Genomic DNA, 17,830 nt, shown 5'->3' on the forward strand with positions numbered 1-17,830 from the left:
CTCAGTTTTTGTTGGGGAGTTGTATGTGTTCATGAAAAGTTGTGCTAGCTGGGCCCAAGACGAGATGGAGTGCGGTGCACGAGTTTGCAACCATTCTCGGGCTGCTCCTTGTAAAGAGTGCTTGAACAGGCGGAGTTGCAGTGCTTCAGGAGATACGCCGTTCATCTTATGCGAATCACACGTCTCGAGAAAATTGACCAAGTGGAGATGTGGATCTTCATGAGCTAATCTGCTGAATAACCCATTGTTTTGGAGCATAGTAAGGAGTCCCGCTCGAATTTCGAAATTATTGGCTTCAATGGGGGGCTGTTGGATGCTCGATTGAAACCCATTGAGTGTTGGAACGGTGTACTCATGCAATGCTCGTTGACGAGGTGGTGGATTAATTAGCAGAAGTTGCTCTTGCTCGTTGACGATATTTCCTGCCGCATTCGGTAGGCGCCCTTGGTCATCTCCCCTACGATTATTCTCTTCTTCCATTCGCATAAAAAGTACCTAAACAAAAATAATAAAAATAAAATAAGCAAAGAAAATAATTAAATAAAATAAATAAAACGGCTGAAGTAAGAAAAATTGCTCAAATTTAATATTAGGATAAATAGATAATTTAGCCGTATTCCCCGGCAACGGCGCCAAAAACTTGTTGGGTGCTAAATACCAACACGCAAGTGCACGTATCGCAAACAAGTAATAAAGTGGACTCGTGAGAGTCGGATGTCGATCCCACAGGGAATACGCAAATTACCTAATCCTAAGTACCAAATTCTAACAATTATGATTTTTATCCAGCCTACGCAAGTTTGTCAAATTAAATTAATTAAACAACTAAACTAATTAAGAAAGCAAATAACACGGGAAAATATCAATTAAAACGGACCTAGGATTTTATCTTCCCCCTATGCAAGAATTGCTCACCCAAAACCCCTCAATTATGAAATATATGATTCATGATTATTAACCCGAGACACTAATTTACTCATAACCCGCTGTCGCGTGTATTATGAGTCTATTATTCATAAACGATTCACTATATGTCTATGCAAACCAATTATGAATAAAGCATTAACTAACAAGTCTCGTAAATGGCTACCTAAGGTGATATCTGTATGTCTACGACACCACATGCAATTGACACACTCATCCGGTGAAAACTACTCGAAGGTTCTTCTACTTACCGTCTAATTATCAAAATAGCTCTGTCGAGTCAATCCCAATAATCACAGATAAAGCACATAAATTGATCAAGTTCATGCACTAACAATCATAACAAGTAGAAGAAATAATCATAAAATCATAATTGCATAATCTCAAGAAAAAGGGTTCGCAATCCCTACATAGGGTTCCAACAAAATCCTAGATTAAAAACTTAGCTACGCATAACGGAAAACATAATAAAAGTAATAAAAATCATAAAAGCTATAAATAAAAGTCAAAGAGGGGAACTAGGATGAAGATTCGTCAAGTCTTCGTCTTCGTTCTTGTGCTCCTTGATCGCGTGTAGAAAGATGAAAAATAGAAACCTAAAGATTTAAGATAAAAGGTAAAAAATCCCTCTAATTGTGTGCTTGTGGCCTTTAAATAGGGTGCAAAAATATAATAGGGCGGGTTTCCTTGTGTAATTAAAATTCCTTCACTGCGCCCCTACGTCCACCCGGACGGCCGTGTGAGATTGAGAACTAAAATCCGCACGGCCGTGCGGTCTTTTAATTCTCCAGAATTCTGCTTTTTTCACTTTTGGCCCACTTTTTCTCCGAAATTGCAGTTTTCACCCCAAAAGTTGTCAATTCTCCAATTTGCACCTAAAATACAAATAATAACCATATTAAGCACCAATTATCGTAAAAACACATCAAAAGCTCCAATTAAAAGGTACAATTAAGTGTATAAATATACACTTAACAAACCACTTATAGATTTCTAGGGCGAGGGAGTTCAGTGAACTCATCCAGTATGAGCACCCACTCAAGTATGCCGATGTCACAACACCGAGGACTGATGAGACGCAGTACACATACACTAAGTGCTAGTCTCAAAAGGGAAAGGCCGGTATCCTCATTATTGGCGTAACCCATCGACTAGGAACAAGGTTTAACAGTTACATTACATTGCTGAGTTATCTCACGATTCTACTAGATCAACTCACAGTAATAGAGTAACTCGTTAGGACTATATCTATGCTGCTTGCATGGGATAACAGATATGGAATGCCAAATAAGATATTTTATTATTACGAACGAAAAAACGATTGTTTTATTACAAAGAAAAGAGAAAGACCACAGCCGCAAGTTGGCTTGCCGGTCACCTACTCTAACAATCTCCCACTTGACCTAAAGCCAACTACTCATAAATCTAAGTCCCATCGACTCTCGATGTTTCTCGTGGACTGATCCTGACAATGGCTTGGTGAAGGGATCTGCAATATTGTCCTCCGAAGTGACTCTGTCTAGCTTGACTTCACCTCTCTCTATGATCTCTCGGATCACATGGTATTTTCTCAACTCGTGCTTCGACTTCTGATGAGCTCTTGGTTCCTTAGCTTGCGCTACGGCTCCGTTGTTATCGCAATACAGCCGTACTGGATCGCTAGCGTTCGGAAATACACCCAACTCTTGGATGAATTTCCTAATCCATGATCCTTCCTTTGAAGCATCTGATGCTGCAATATATTCAGCCTCGGTGGTGGAATCAGCCGTCGTGCCTTGTTTGGAACTCTTCCAACACACGGCACCCCCGTTGACTTTGAATATATACCCCGAGTTTGACTTCGAGTCATCCACGTCCGATTGAAAACTAGAATCCGTGAAGCCTTCTATTTTCAACTCGGTATCCCCATAGACCAAAAACAAATCTCGAGTTCTTCACAAATACTTGAGAATGTCCTTCACAGCCTTCCAATGGGCTGGGCCGGGGTCGGACTGATATCTGCTTGTGACGCTCACAGCATACGCAATATCAGGTCGTGTACACAGCATGCCATACATTATGCTTCCTATAGCGGATGCATAAGGTGTCCTTTTCATCTCCTCGATTTCCATTTGCGTATGTGGACGCATGGATTTCGAGAGACGAACCCCATGGGACATTGGCAAGAATCCCTTCTTTGATTCTTCCATGCTAAACCGTTTGAGAACGGTGTCTATGTACATGGATTGGGACAAGCCAAGCAATCTTCTCGATCTATCTCTATAGATCCGTATTCCCAATACGTAGGATGCTTCTCCCAAATTCTTCATCGAGAAACGTGTGGATAACCATACTTTAGTCGACTGCAACATCCCTACATCATTCCCAATGAGTAGTATGTCATCAACATAAAGTACAAGGAAAGTCACTGCACTCCCACTAACCTTCTTGTAGACACAAGGTTCCTCCGGGTTTTTCACAAATTCAAACTCTTTGATAGTTGTGTCGAACCTTTTGTTCCAACTACGGGATGCTTGTTTTAATCCATAAATGGATCGTTGGAGTTTGCAAACCTTTTGCTCATCTCCAGAAGATATGAAGCCTTCCAGCTGCGCCATGTAAATTTCTTCCTCAATGTCCCCATTAAGGAAAGCGGTCTTCACATCCATTTGCCATATCTCGTAGTCATACCACGCAGAGATGGCCAGCAAAATCCTAATGGACTTAAGCATAGCAACTGGAGAGAAGGTTTCCTCATAGTCAACTCCTTGCTTTTGAGTATAACCCTTCGCTACCAATCTAGCCTTGTAGGTCGATACCTTTCCATCTACTCCAATTTTCTTCTTATAGATCCACTTGCAGCCTATGGGAACGATTCCCTCGGGTGGATCTACCAAGGTCCATACCTTGTTGGAGTACATAGAGTCCATTTCGGATTTCATGGCATTTAGCCAATGTCCCTTGTCTGTATCCGATACAGCTTCGTTGAAAGTTCTAGGATCACATCCTTGGTCAACTTCATCAACGAGGAATAACCTATCGGGCGCTCTCCGAACTCTTTCGGATCTACGCAGCGACAGTTCAGGAGGTATATTAGTGGTTTGTTGAATTGGTTCATTATCTGATTGTTGTGCTTGAACTTCAGATTGTGGTTCTCGAACTTCTTCGAGATCAACTACACTGCCCTTTCTATCCGATAGAAATTCCTTCTCAAGGAACACGGCATTTCTCGAGACGAACACCTTTGCCTCGGAAACATAGTAGAATTCGTATCCCATGGAATCATCGGGATATCCCACAAAATAGCATAGGTCGGATTTTGTATCCAACTTATCTCCCACTAGCCGCTTCACGTAAGCGGGACAACCCCATATCCTAATATGTTTAAACGTGGGTTTCTTGGAGTGCCAAAGTTCATAAGGTGTGGAGTTAACTGCTTTGGTATTAACCCTATTCAGCAAATACACGGCAGTTAGGAGTGCATGACCCCACAGGTATGCCGGTAACTCGGTGAACCCCATCATAGATCGAACCATGTCTAACAGTGTTCGATTCCGACGTTCGGAAACTCCATTAAGTTGAGGAGTTCCAGGAGGAGTCCATTGAGACAGAATCCCATTCTCTTTAAGATAGTCTATAAACTCAGTACTTAAGTATTCGCCACCACGATCGGATCGTAGTTTCTTAATACGTCTACCGAGTTGGTTTTCTACTTGGTGTCTTAAATCTTTGAACCTTTCAAAAGTTTCAGACTTATACTTCATTCAGTACACGAAACCATACCTAGAATAATCATCGGTAAAGGTAACGAAGTAGTTAAAACCACCCCTAGCACTAACGCTTAGTGGACCACACACGTCTGAATGGATCAAATCCAAAAGACCCTCGGCCCGTTCCATCTTCCCTTTGAAGGGAGTCTTGGTCATTTTTCCTTTAAGGCAGGATACACAAGTTTGAAGTGATTTAACGCCCTCCAAGGAGAACATTCCTTCACTAACAAACTTGTTCATCCTTCTCAAGGAAATGTGACCTAGTCGAGCGTGCCAAAGTTGTGCGGGGTTAAGACTTATATCTTTTCGTTTTGCTGATATAACGTTAATAGGTATTTCACTTGGATTCAGTTCATATGAATAGTTTATAAGTTGTCCCTTACAAATCATATTTTGTTCCTTTTGTGTAATGCAAATCGAATTTCCAAAAACAAAAGTAAAACCTTCATTATCCAAAACAGGAATAGAAATAAGGTTTCGAATAAGTGACGGAACAAATAAACAATTGTTCAAAACAATGGAAAAACTAGAATCCAAAACAGAAAGATAAATTGTCCCAATGGCTTCAGCAGCAACCCTTGCTCCGTTGCCCATTCTTAGGTAGGTCTCACCCACATTAAGCTTCCTACTTCTTGTCATGAGCTGCAAATCATTACAAAGATGTGAGCCACAACCGGTATCCAATACCCAAGCAGAAGATTTAACGGACAAATTAACTTCAACTAAATACGTACCCTTTTCAGAACGTTTCTGATCGAGGTAAGCCTTGCAGTTGCGTCGCCTCTACTTGGAGCACAAGTTTCAGATTGCGAAGCCAATCCAAATAGTTTGGACCGGTGTGTTTGTTTTGGTCGAGGATTGAGGAAAGGGGATGTTTGGACATTGTTGCTGAGAAAATTTTAAGAAGACAATAACTAGAGTTTAGTTCGTAATAATCGTTACAATTAAAATTTTGGACTTTTATGTTTTAATTGTTCTCCCACTAATTTTATCGAATTCCACCACCCTCTAGCAGACAATCGAGAAAACTTATTTTTCTTTAATGGGCTTTAGGTCCAATAGCGCTAATGTAACCCGTAGTTAATCTATCCCGATTACATAAGCCTAAAGGTAGAGTACTATCAATCACATCACTATGTGACCCTAAAGATCGATTTACCTCACACTTGATAATGACCTAAGTTAATCTAGCGAATATCAAAATCTTCGTGTGTCAAGTCTAGCCTACCAATATGAGATGTCATAGATCCAACTATATCGAACTAATGCAATCCCTAGTTAATCTAGCCGACCACATTAATCCAACATAATTTTATCTATGACCGTATCTCCATCTAATGTCAATTAAATTACAGCTTATCCCTCAATAGCACTCCCCGCTAACACGGCTTACTGCACTATTATGAGAGGCTACACATAATTTAATTGTTGGTAGAAGGAAAGAAAAATTCAACAATTTGGTTTTTCTTTATAGCTTGATAATTATTCTTGATTAAGAATGAGGGATTTTATATATTAAATCTTATTAGCTCATCGGAAGTTTTAGGTTATGATCGTTTGTGATTCCTACAACTATGTTCTCTAGGTATGTGGAAACGCATATTGATCCTAAGAGAGACATACGATCATCATCGTACTTAATCACAATTATTCATCTCATGAATTAATTAATTAATACGATTAATTGCAAATATAATTAACGGACTCCCTTCATTCATAAATCATTCAAATAAGAATGAAGTCCATTAATTATTTGCCATCTTATTTGTGTTCCATTAATTAAACTAATTTAACGATTAAATTAAATAATTAATCCAACACTATTCTTTGAATTCAAATTAAATTAATGGATCAATTATCTAATTGGGTTTAATTGATAAATAATTTCAAAAATTAAAAATCAATTAATTTTTAATATTAATCTCAGAAAATCAATAAAAGAATTTTTTTTTTTTTTTTTTTTTTGTTGTTGCTGATCGGACCGGTCGATTACATGCATAAACTAATCACATAGTCAACGTACCTTAACGCTTCCGCCATACATATGGTAATTATCGATTTAATTGAAAAACGCGTAAAACCGAAAATTACGAAACATGCTTATTCTTCATTTCACAAAATCGAAACATGTAATCACGTATTACTCATGCTCGCAAATTAATAATCATACAAACATGTTCGAATCGAATTACGAAAGTTCCGATTTAATTACCTCTTGTAGCGTGCGATTTCGACGAATCGAAATCCTAGAACGAGTCACGTACAAGCTGCTAATTACCAATCCACGGGGCTGCAACTCACGGCTGGAACAAGCTGATCCAGCAAGCAACGAGCGGCGACGAACGGCAGCAGCAGCGGCGGCGCGTGGCAGCGGCAGCGGCGGCGCGTGAGCGGCGTATCGGCGCGTGCGGCGGTGCGTGGATTCGTCGGGGCAGCAGCTCCTCTCCAATTAGGTTTCACCTCGTATTTTCGACCCACTCGAACTACAGCACTAGATGTAAACGAGTTAGATAACAACACGAATAAAACGAAGGAAAAAGAGGAGAAAAACCGGCGGTTTTCCGGCGGTGGTCGGCGGTGGCGCGCCGGGGCAGCAACGGCCGAAGAGGGGAGCGGCTAGGGCTTGAGCGGCTAGGGTTTGGTGCTGAAAATCTGATCTCAAAACTCCTTTTGAGGTCTATTTATACTTAGGGTTTTAAACCCTAGTGGGCTTAAGTCATTGGGCTTGACCTACTGATGCATTAAGCCCATTCCCTCGTCGGCCTCGTTTCTAATAAACGATCGTTCACAAAATTATAACAAAATTATATTTGTGACGAGCTCAAAGTCCTCGTTGATACGAGTGCCTCTTCGAAATTTCCAATTTCCAAAATTGGAAACTTCCACTTCAGTGGACTTGCTAAATCGGGAAACTTCCCAATTTAGAAAGTTCACTAAATTCCGCATGTCTCTCTTTCTCTACGTTTATTCCGATTTGCAATCCACAATTACGAATCTTGGATTCAATCATATTGACATCCAATCGTTCAAAGATTAACACATTAATCAATGCTTGTTGTTATCAAGGATCTATATTACACGAGAAGTGTGACCCTCAATGGTTCAGGTGTATGCTAGCCGTGGGCTCACAACTCTTTGTGATTCGAACAACACATTGTTCTTATACGAACTCCTCCCAAGAGTCCCGATTAGAGTAAAACTCATTTTACCTAATCCCGATCAAATCGGTGCCCAACGAGTCAAGATTGGCGTCTAGAAACTACGCATCATGATTCCCTAGATACAAATGAAGTGCCTGCAAGAACCTTATGATATAGTTAGCGTACAGTACGATCCCTTCGTAGCACATGTCCCGATTGAACTAGAGGCATTGGTTCACCGAGACCTCTTATAAAGTTCAATAACCGTGCGAACGTTCTAGGTATTATAAATCCGTTCGTGTGCGACTTAGGGAAACACATTTCCCTAATCACCCCACTATCAACTCTGGCCAGAGATTCCATGGATTATAAACCGTCAGAACACACAGGACATCCATGACTACTCAAGCGCTCGAATCCCCTACTACAATGCACAGACTTCACACTAGATTTCGGATTGCACGAACGTTGGCCCTTGGAGTGGTCCGCGGTGGGACTCAGAGACAGGTCACGATACAATCGGTCCTCTAGTGAAGTCACGGTGATGTCTGGGTCTTAAGGACTAATGGTGTACAACTATATCTTAGAAACCTATTACTCGATGAATGAGAACCACTTATAGATTTCTAGGGCGAGGGAGTTCAGTGAACTCATCCAGTATGAGCACCCACTCAAGTATGCCGATGTCACAACACCGAGGACTGATGAGACGCAGTACACATACACTAAGTGCTAGTCTCAAAAGGGAAAGGCCGGTATCCTCATTATTGGCGTAACCCATCGACTAGGAACAAGGTTTAACAGTTACATTACATTGCTGAGTTATCTCACGATTCTACTAGATCAACTCACAGTAATAGAGTAACTCGTTAGGACTATATCTATGCTGCTTGCATGGGATAACAGATATGGAATGCCAAATAAGATATTTTATTATTACGAACGAAAAAACGATTGTTTTATTACAAAGAAAAGAGAAAGACCACAGCCGCAAGTTGGCTTGCCGGTCACGTACTCTAACACATAAAACCCATCATCTTCTAAGATAGCACATGAAATCAGATTTTCACTCAAATTAGGAACATGCCGCACATTTTGCAAAGTTAACACATAACCAGTTTCAAACTTTAAGCAAACAGTTCCAATTCCATGAACTTGGCGTTTTGTGCCATCAGCCATAGTCACATTGCAATTATTCAATGATTCATAGTGGGAGAAAACATGTTTCATAGGAGTCATATGATGTGAGCATGCAGAATCTAAAAGCCAATCATTTTCACCAAGAGATGATAGCACAGAATTCACACAAGCATGTTCGCCAACCATAAACACATCACCAAGATTATTATCAGAAACATGATTAGCATGCTGATCATTAGAGTGCTTATTAGGCTTAGTACAGTTCTGAGCATAATGACCAGGTTCACCACAATTATAGCACTTACGATTGCTAACACGAGATTTTGACTTACTCCTGCCCCTACCCCTTTTCTTTTGAAAATTGTTTTGATGAGAACTAGTTTGAAAAACATTTTGGTTACTGGAGGAAGGCTTATTTGAAAATCGGTTTTGCTGCCTTCCTCTCACAAAGTTTACCTCACCAAAACTCTTATTGCTTTTGTTAACTCTCAAATCCAGTTCTTTACTCTTTAAACCGTTTATGACAGTGTCAAGAGAAATATTGTCCCTGCCATACTTAATACCAGATTTCAAATCGTTGTAAGAATCAGGGATTGCGTTTAACAAAACAATGGGAGTATAGTTATCAATACTTTTGTCTCCCGTCAGTTTAATATCCTGAACTAATCTGGTAAACTGATCTATGTTCTCATCAATATCTTTGGTTAGATCCAATTTGAATCTAAAAAACTTTTCGAGTAAAAACAATTTTGAGGGCAGAGAAGTTTCAGTGTACAGCTCGTCTAATTTTTCCCACAAACCTTTGACAGAATCATGCATACCTACCTTTCTAATCACAGAGTCGGAAAGATTCAATATAATGGCAGAGTAAGCAAGTTCATCAAGTTCTATTTTCTTAGAAGCAGTAGTTTCAGCAGCATAAGATTCATCAATAGCCACATAGCATCTTTGTTGAATTAACACACCTTTCATTTTCTGTTTCCAAATAGAAAAATCACCCTTACCATCAAAAGGAGCCATAGAATAGACAGACATGGCAGTCATACAAATTTCAGCACAAAGCAAGATATTAGACCAATTTTTCACAATAGTCCCAAATTGGGACAGGTGCATATGCAACAACGATAGGCAATCTTGGAGACCCTCCCTCACAGGATTCCAGGGCACTTGCGGTCCGGTCAAGTGAGGTCGAGAATCCAAGTTATACCACCCTTTAATATTTATATATATAAGTGAGCAGTTTATATATATGCAGCGGAAGAATAATGTTCACACAGAAGCAATAGTGGCACACAGACCACAACAAAACACACAGAGTGGCACACAGACCACGAAACACACACAGTGGCTCACAGACCACATAATCTAAAAGTAAGGCAGTACCAATCACAGCAGAAAACTAAATCCCAACCATAGGGGGTTTAGGGTACAATACCTGTGCGGAATCCGGTTGGATTTCCGTACGCCCTATTTGAACGAGCACCCCCAACTTGACGATGCTCTGGTACCACTGTTGGGTGGCCGTTCAAATAGCATTAGTATTACAGACATTTAATCAAATGAATTACACAGATTAATAAGCCTAAGGGGAAGGGGATTAAGACTTAACAAATAAATTACAGAAATAAATAATAATAAGAACGAATCTGGGGCAGATCGAAAATCTGCCCGTTTACGGCTCCGGTGGAGAAGATGACACAGCAACGGCTCAGTCCTCGTTTCCCGTGTCCACGTCCGGAGTCCAGTCGACGGCAGCCAGCACACTCCCGGTGTCAAGCTCACAGATCCACGCCCCGTAGTCAGAACATCATCCGAGTGCTCAGATCTCAGCCTCACTCCGACTGTAGTCTCAACCCAACCCAAAACCCCAACGAATCGAACTCACACACACAGTGTTTCCCCAGATCTGGTACCCTCACTCACAGAGGTCACAAAACCACTCACCACATAGAGGTTTAAGACAAGAAGGTAGAAGATAGGAAGATTCCGTCGTTCTCGTTGTCCTCTTCATCTTCAAGAAGAGATGTATATATACTCGTGCAGCTGCAGCAAGAAAGGAAAGAGAATCGACCGAATATCCGACCGCCATGGAAACCGGCGAGAGATTCGGCCGTCGAGAAGAGAGAGGTGCAGCTGCTAGGTTAGGGTTTGGAGGCTTTGTGAGAGAGGGAGGATATTTATATTGAGAGTGAATGGCTGAGATCGAGACTTATCAATCAACGGTCCAGATTGAATTTGCTTGGGCCTTAAGTGAGCTGATGGGCCGACACCAAGGGAATGGGCTGCACAAAGTGGGTTAGCAAATTTGGGCCAAATAAACATTTGGGCCCCTTTTATCTAACAAAACACTTTGATCCCGGCGAATTGTGAGGCATTAATACTGAAAAATTATTAAGAATCAAAGAGGATAAATGTCTTCTTAGAAATTTAAATGAAGAATTATCATCTTCTTTTTCATTCTTTTGCAGCCCCTTTTGTGTTCCTTTTTCTTTTTCTTTTTTCTTTTTCCTTTTTTTCTTTTTTTTTTAAATTTCATTTTTTCCTTTGTAATGGTAAATTAGTCATTGCATATAAGTCAATAGCCAATTTTGAAAAAATGGGCAGTGTGCTCTGTGAAAGATAACATAGGGGGTATGTGCTAATTTATTTAACACGAATGTTTTTTTAGCAATTTGAAATTACACAGAGGATTCCATGCAATTAGCTCCAAGTTTTTCTCAAGGTACAATCCTTCCATTTCATCTGGCAAGTGCCTAATAAAGATTTCTTCTTCAAAAAAATATATATATAACTATTAATTAACTCCCCTATGCTTTTATTTTTCTTTTATTAGACAATGAAATCTAAGTGTAATAATTTACAAAATCTCTATAAAATACTTACCTTAGAGGTAAAACTCAATATTCTTCATCACCACAAATTATTGGCTATCGAGAAACGACATTCGCAATATAAAATGAAAATTCTCGTAACCGTGTTCTTCATCGTAACCCTTAATATTTTGCCAACGCCAATTTGGGGGAAAAAACCCAAATGTTTTTTCACCACTGGATATGAAGTTTATGTAGTTAACAACCTTCCTGCTTCATCTCCACCACTGTTATTGAACTGTGCCTCGAAGGATGACAAACTTGGAAATCATACGCTTCATGTGAATCAAAATTTTCATTTTCATTTCTGTGAGAGTGTTTTTGCGGATACTACATTTTCTTGTGAGTTTCGGTGGGAGTCGAAGGAAAAACTTTTCGACGTATTCAACGCAGCCCGGAGAAAATTATGCGGCAAGGATAACTTTTGCTACTGGGCAGCGAAAAGTGACGGTATTTATTTTTCGAACGACAGTAAAACGAAAGCATTGGAGTTAACATATAATTGGGAAATTAACCAAGCTAGTAGAATATAATTGGCAAATGATTATACTATATATGTTTCGTGTTATTGGTTTAAATAAAGGCAATTGAATCACTTGTTAATTAACATCTACATTATTTATTTTGACTAGATTAAATAAATCATGAAATGCACGAAAAGAGAAACTTCTTATGTCTCTTACCCCATCTATTTAAAGAACAATTAAACTCGGATATGCCCCGACCGGTACTCAAATTTAACGGGTCCGACCCAACAGACCCGTTATACTAGTTAACAACAAACAAAATATATAATATCACTTACATTTCATAATATATATTACTCATATATCGACAACAAAAACAATCTCAACACTCAAATGCAATATTTCAAGAAACTATAACACATGTTATATGAAAGAAATAATATCCATTGAATGTGAAGTATCTACGCCGTCAAGACCTCACTCCAAATCCTACTCCTTTATGACCGTCGAAAAGTACACCGGACATCGGATTTTAGACCGGCGGTGGTGAAATGATGAACGGAAAATGATAACTATGAGAGAGAGTTTGGAAGAGAGTATAAAGTGTTCTCATTGATGTTAAATCGTGTCATTAATTGGACTTATTACAAGAATTTATATAGGAAGATCTCTCTAATCGTTTCCTAGTTTAACTCGCATTAATTAGGCCGAGATTTACATTGATTGCTCCATTACTAATACTAATTTACATACTTTCCTTATCTATTTAGGAAAAGTATCTCCAAATCTTCTGCTTCTAATGACTCTCGTTCAGCTTGCCACCTACCCCGTTGATTTGTCTCTGCCATGTTCGAAAGGGTTAGCGAGCTCGTTAACCACGAGCTTCTAATTTTGAGACCTTGTCTTTGACGTTTATTGGGTTGGTGGGCCAGTAAATCTCTTTCGACCCGTACATTTTATCCTTATACTATTTTAATACACTCAATATGGAGAGTTTGGCGCAAGCTGGCCAAACATATCCCCATAATCCGTATTTAAACTTTAGAAAGTAAACTCGATGTTTGTCAATAGGTGAATTTGCTAAATCATGTTGGATTTAAACTATAGAAGTTCCTTAATCCACATTTTGGCCATTACTGATCAACTGTTAAAATTAACATTCTGTACGCAATTCATGCATAGAAAACGTAAATGTATATTTCTTTAAAATAATCTAATACGCCAATTACATAAAAAACTTCTTTTGATAAATTTATTTTAGCACTTTAAATTCTAAAAATAATTCTGTTTTCATAGTAAATACTTTTTTGCTATGGTAAATTTTAACATTTTACTTTTGGTACGATTTTTACCATAATAAAAAAATCATAGTAAAAAATTATTTTCCTACTAGTGAAGGTACATGAAAATATAAGGCCCTAAGAATTATCAAAATTGGGAGGCCTAGCTCTCCCACCTATAGCTTAGGCCTGCCCTGCAAATTAATTACCTATGATAACAATAACAAGAAACATTAAATATAAAAAGGGATTATTTGATATAACCTCATGCTTGCACAAAAAAAGGCGAAATCCCTCGCCCCCAGGGCCACCATCCCTTGGCCCGACAAGGATTGATGGAGAAATGTAAATTATGGTAACTCAACGGCCCGTTAAGGTAGCGGACCCGGACCTGGTGCCTACAATGAACCAACCCTCATTGGAGTTCAAATTCCCACACAGCGGCTGCCAGGAACCAATCCCCCTATGCTATTTGCACTTAGTATAGGCCCAAAAAAATTCCCCTTTTTTAGATAAATCAAAATTATATTTTAATAGATTTTTTATTTATGATATTTCTATATTACCCCTATTTATATATGGACAATATATTTTCCCCTATAAGAAAATATCGATTTTTTCAATGAATGAATCGTTCGGTTATTTTTGTGCACATTCTCACGTCTAAAATAATATCTCTATCATATCTCGTCCCTTCTTTTATGGGTACACCGTTTCACATAGATTAATTAAATTCCGTAAAACAATCTCAAAAGATATCACTATTTTACACAGTATTGTTGGTATTCTTCTTCTGCCCTACTCGACTAAACACATAACGCTTTTCCAAAAACAAATTCGTCTGAACGGGGTGAGCATTAACGTAGCCGACTAAACACGGAGTTGTTCTCTATATCAGGTATTCTTCTGTTTATGGTATACAATATGAGTTAAAAAACCATTATATGTAATTAGTGTTTGAATTTGTTTATTGTGCGAATTTGTGTATAGGAATTTATGGTATTAAATATTTCAATGTATATTGGCATGTAATGTTGACGCTTAATAATTCATGTGTTATGGATTTACATAAGCACAATATGATTTGGTAATTTTGTTTTGTTTGATACTGTTACTTGTATAGTCAATGGTATACGTGAATCTAAATCCTTATGTGTTAATTGTTTATGTTTGTAGATGGAGTCGTCTGCTACGATTTTGTTTAGATTTAGAGGAACGGTTGGAATCAAGAGATGGTCGGCCGGTATTAATTATGTAATGTTGATAAAGTTTATATGGTCAAAAAGGGCTATGATCAATGGGCGCAACCTCACGCTTACGTATAAGATGGATGTGTTTGACGAATGTATTCTTCAGGACGATGAAGATGTAACATCCATGTTTCTCCTGATGAAAGACTTAAACGTAAGACATGTTGAAGTAATGGTGAAGGAAGCTGAAGGTGGTTCTGCCCCGGTGAATAATTGTAATGCATTATAGGTGGTGCAGCCGTTGGTTTCATTGTTTCAATACAATAGGAATGTGGTTGTTGCTGAGCAACAAAACACGCATGTTATTCAGCCACTCGGTGGTAAAAGATTGCTCAGTGTTGAATGGGCGAACTTGATAAAAGATGCAGGCCAAGCGTTTGTAGGTGGAGCCGATGAATTTCGGAAATCGCTTGTCAAGTTTTCCATTTAGATTGGCTTCGAATATGTTTACGTGAAGAATGAGTCTTCGAGGGTTACGGCTGAGTGTCGTTTCAAGCATGATAAGCAATGTGCTTGGAGGATCTATGCGTCGATCGATAAAGCTAATAATAACTTCTATATTCGTAAGTGTGACAAACACCACTCATGTGGTATGTTCTTAACGGCAAGCAAGAAGCGTTTAACTTCAAATATAATCATTGAGCTAATTGATGGGTACATTCGGTCAATGCCGGCAATTACCCCTCATGATATACAAACCCAGATAAAAGAAAACTACGGAATTGATATAAGTTATTATGTCTCATGGAGGGCCACGGATGGTGGGAGGAACAAAATATTTGGTGATCACAGTACTTCGTTTTCGTATCTTCCAGAATATTTTCAGGAAGCGGAGCGGACAAATCCAAGAAGTATATTCCATTTGGAGGTTGATGATGTGAAGAATATTTTTCGCATGTGTTTTTTTGCATTTGGTGCTTGTTTGGTAGGCTTCAAGCTTTGCCGGCCAGTAGTGATGATTGAAGGTACATTTTTTAAGGGGAAGCATGGCGGAATCTTATTAAGCGTTGCGGGAAAGGACGGCGACGAAGGTTTGTATTCCAACTTTTTCTAACTAGTGGTTTCTAATTGTATAAGTAGTTTTCATAACTTTGATTTCGAAATTTGTGTTAACTATGTCAGGTATATATCCAATTGCATTTGCTATTGTTAGTGAAGAAACAAATGACAATTGAGAATGGTTTTTGACACATTTTAAGGTTGCTATCGGGTCTGATCGACACATGTGCTTTGTTTCGGATCGAAACTGTGGCATTATTCAAGGAGTCAAGAATGTGTTCCTTGATAGCATGCACGTATACTGCTATAAACATTTGACTCTCAATCTCTGAGACAAGTTTAAGGGTGCTAATAAAAATCATCGTGATGTTGTCCTTCACTATTTTCAGCAATGTGCTTATGCTAATACTAAACCACAATTTAATCGTGTTGTTGAGAAGCTTAGAGCAGTTAGAGGTCCAAAGGCATGTAAATTTTTATCGGACCTACCGTATGAAAAATGGTCTAATGCATTTTTTGTTGGGCAGCGTTACGGTTAAATGACGTCAAATGGCTGCGAATCGTGGAATTCACAGATTATAATGAGAAGATTACTTCCAATTATTACAATGATTGATGGGATTCGGATCTTGTTGATGGAGCAGATTGCGGGTAGACTCGACGAGGCGGCTGCTAGGGAATCTGTATTGTGCGACCACGTTGACACACAAATCAGGGATGCGGTAGATAAAGGCCGATCTTGGCTTGTGAGAAAGTCTTCCGAATTTGTGTGGGAGATTTTTTCTACCCCAAATGCTGTAGTTGATGTGCGGGAGGGGATGTGTTCTTGCAGGTCTTGGCAGATTAACGGGATACCGTGTGAGCATGCGGCTGTTGTCATCTTTTTGAAGATGGGTGAAGCATATCAATATATTGACCATTGTTATCATACGTCGACATTTAGACAGTGTTATTCGAATTCAGTTTTACCGTTCGTGCAGTCTACACTTGATCCCGGATTTGCAATTATAGGTCCCCCTGAACAACACAAGCGTCGTGGAAGGCCGAAAAGAAAGAGGATTCCATCAAGGGGTGAGATAATGCCTCGGAAGATTCGATGTGGCAGGTGTAAGGCAATTGGAAGCCATAACAAAAAGTCATGCATTTGGGGTGCAAATTAATAATTATCTTTTATACACTCAAGTTTTTTTTATTTTTTTATTTATTTGCTATTAAGAACTTTTCATTACAAGTCTTGCTTCATATTAGTTGTACTGATACTCTGTTGAACAATTATTCTTAATAAACTTTGTTTTTGGATTTAATTTAATTTCGAAAGTGTTCCTTACGTATAACCGATTATGTGTTTATAATATGTGTTTAGTATATGTAATTATTGGATAATGCAATTACGACACAAATATTTGTTATATATTCATTATTAGATGCACTGCTCAGTGTTTTACCCATATTTGGCTTTGACAATATATATACTTCCACATATCTGTATAGCATCAATATATGGAATAAATAATGGTTTAAATAAAAATCAGGGGTTTTGGTACTGATAGTTATCAATGTAAATGAATTCAAAATACCAGTTAGTTGATTATGTATAGTGGTTTTATACTCATAACTATCAATGTAAATGAATTCAAATAGCAATTAGTTGATTACGTATAGTGGTTTTGTACTCATAACTATCAATGCAAATGAATTCAATTTATAGTGGTTTTAGTACTGATAGTTATCAATGTAAATGAATTCAAATAGTGGTTTTGGAATAAATAGCAATTAATTGATTACGTATAGTGGTTTTGGTACTGATAGATATCTATGTAACTGAATTCAAATAGTGATTTCGGTACTACAAGTATAGTTGTTTTCGAATAAATAAGGGTTTAATTAACAAACTAGTGAGTCTGGTACTGATAATTATTAGTGTAAATGAATTACAAATAGCAATTAGTTGATTAAGTATAGTGGATCACGTATACATTATACACATTATATACATTTTTATAACCATTTG

The 17,830-nt window shown here is 38.5% G+C and overlaps 1 protein-coding gene across 1 annotated transcript; it reads left to right on the forward strand.

Moving 5' to 3' along the window:
- Positions 1 to 11,145: 11,145 nt before the first annotated feature.
- LOC105976877 (uncharacterized) lies at positions 11,146 to 16,979 on the forward strand. The gene is made up of 8 exons (XM_088819096.1): positions 11,146 to 11,244; positions 14,747 to 15,025; positions 15,131 to 15,232; positions 15,278 to 15,851; positions 15,943 to 15,968; positions 16,020 to 16,115; positions 16,209 to 16,283; positions 16,395 to 16,979. Exons 1-8 carry the CDS (start codon positions 11,146 to 11,148, stop codon positions 16,977 to 16,979), a joined length of 1,836 nt encoding a protein of 611 aa, XP_088675222.1.
- Positions 16,980 to 17,830: the final 851 nt, after the last annotated feature.

This window comes from Erythranthe guttata, chromosome 6, assembly GCF_056151865.1.
Source record: "Erythranthe guttata isolate IM_541 chromosome 6, IM_541, whole genome shotgun sequence".
Lineage (NCBI taxonomy): Eukaryota > Viridiplantae > Streptophyta > Magnoliopsida > Lamiales > Phrymaceae > Erythranthe > Erythranthe guttata.

Excerpts from the sequence above, each read along its gene's own strand:
- LOC105976877 (XM_088819096.1), top strand. The coding sequence starts at position 11,146 with ATGGCTGAGATCGAGACTTATCAATCAACGGTCCAGATTGAATTTGCT. Across the intron at positions 11,245-14,746 it reads AAGGGAATGGGCTGCACAAA|ATGGAGTCGTCTGCTACGAT; the intron begins GTGGGTTAGCAA and ends TTATGTTTGTAG. Across the intron at positions 15,969-16,019 it reads ATCCAATTGCATTTGCTATT|GTTGCTATCGGGTCTGATCG; the intron begins GTTAGTGAAGAA and ends ACACATTTTAAG.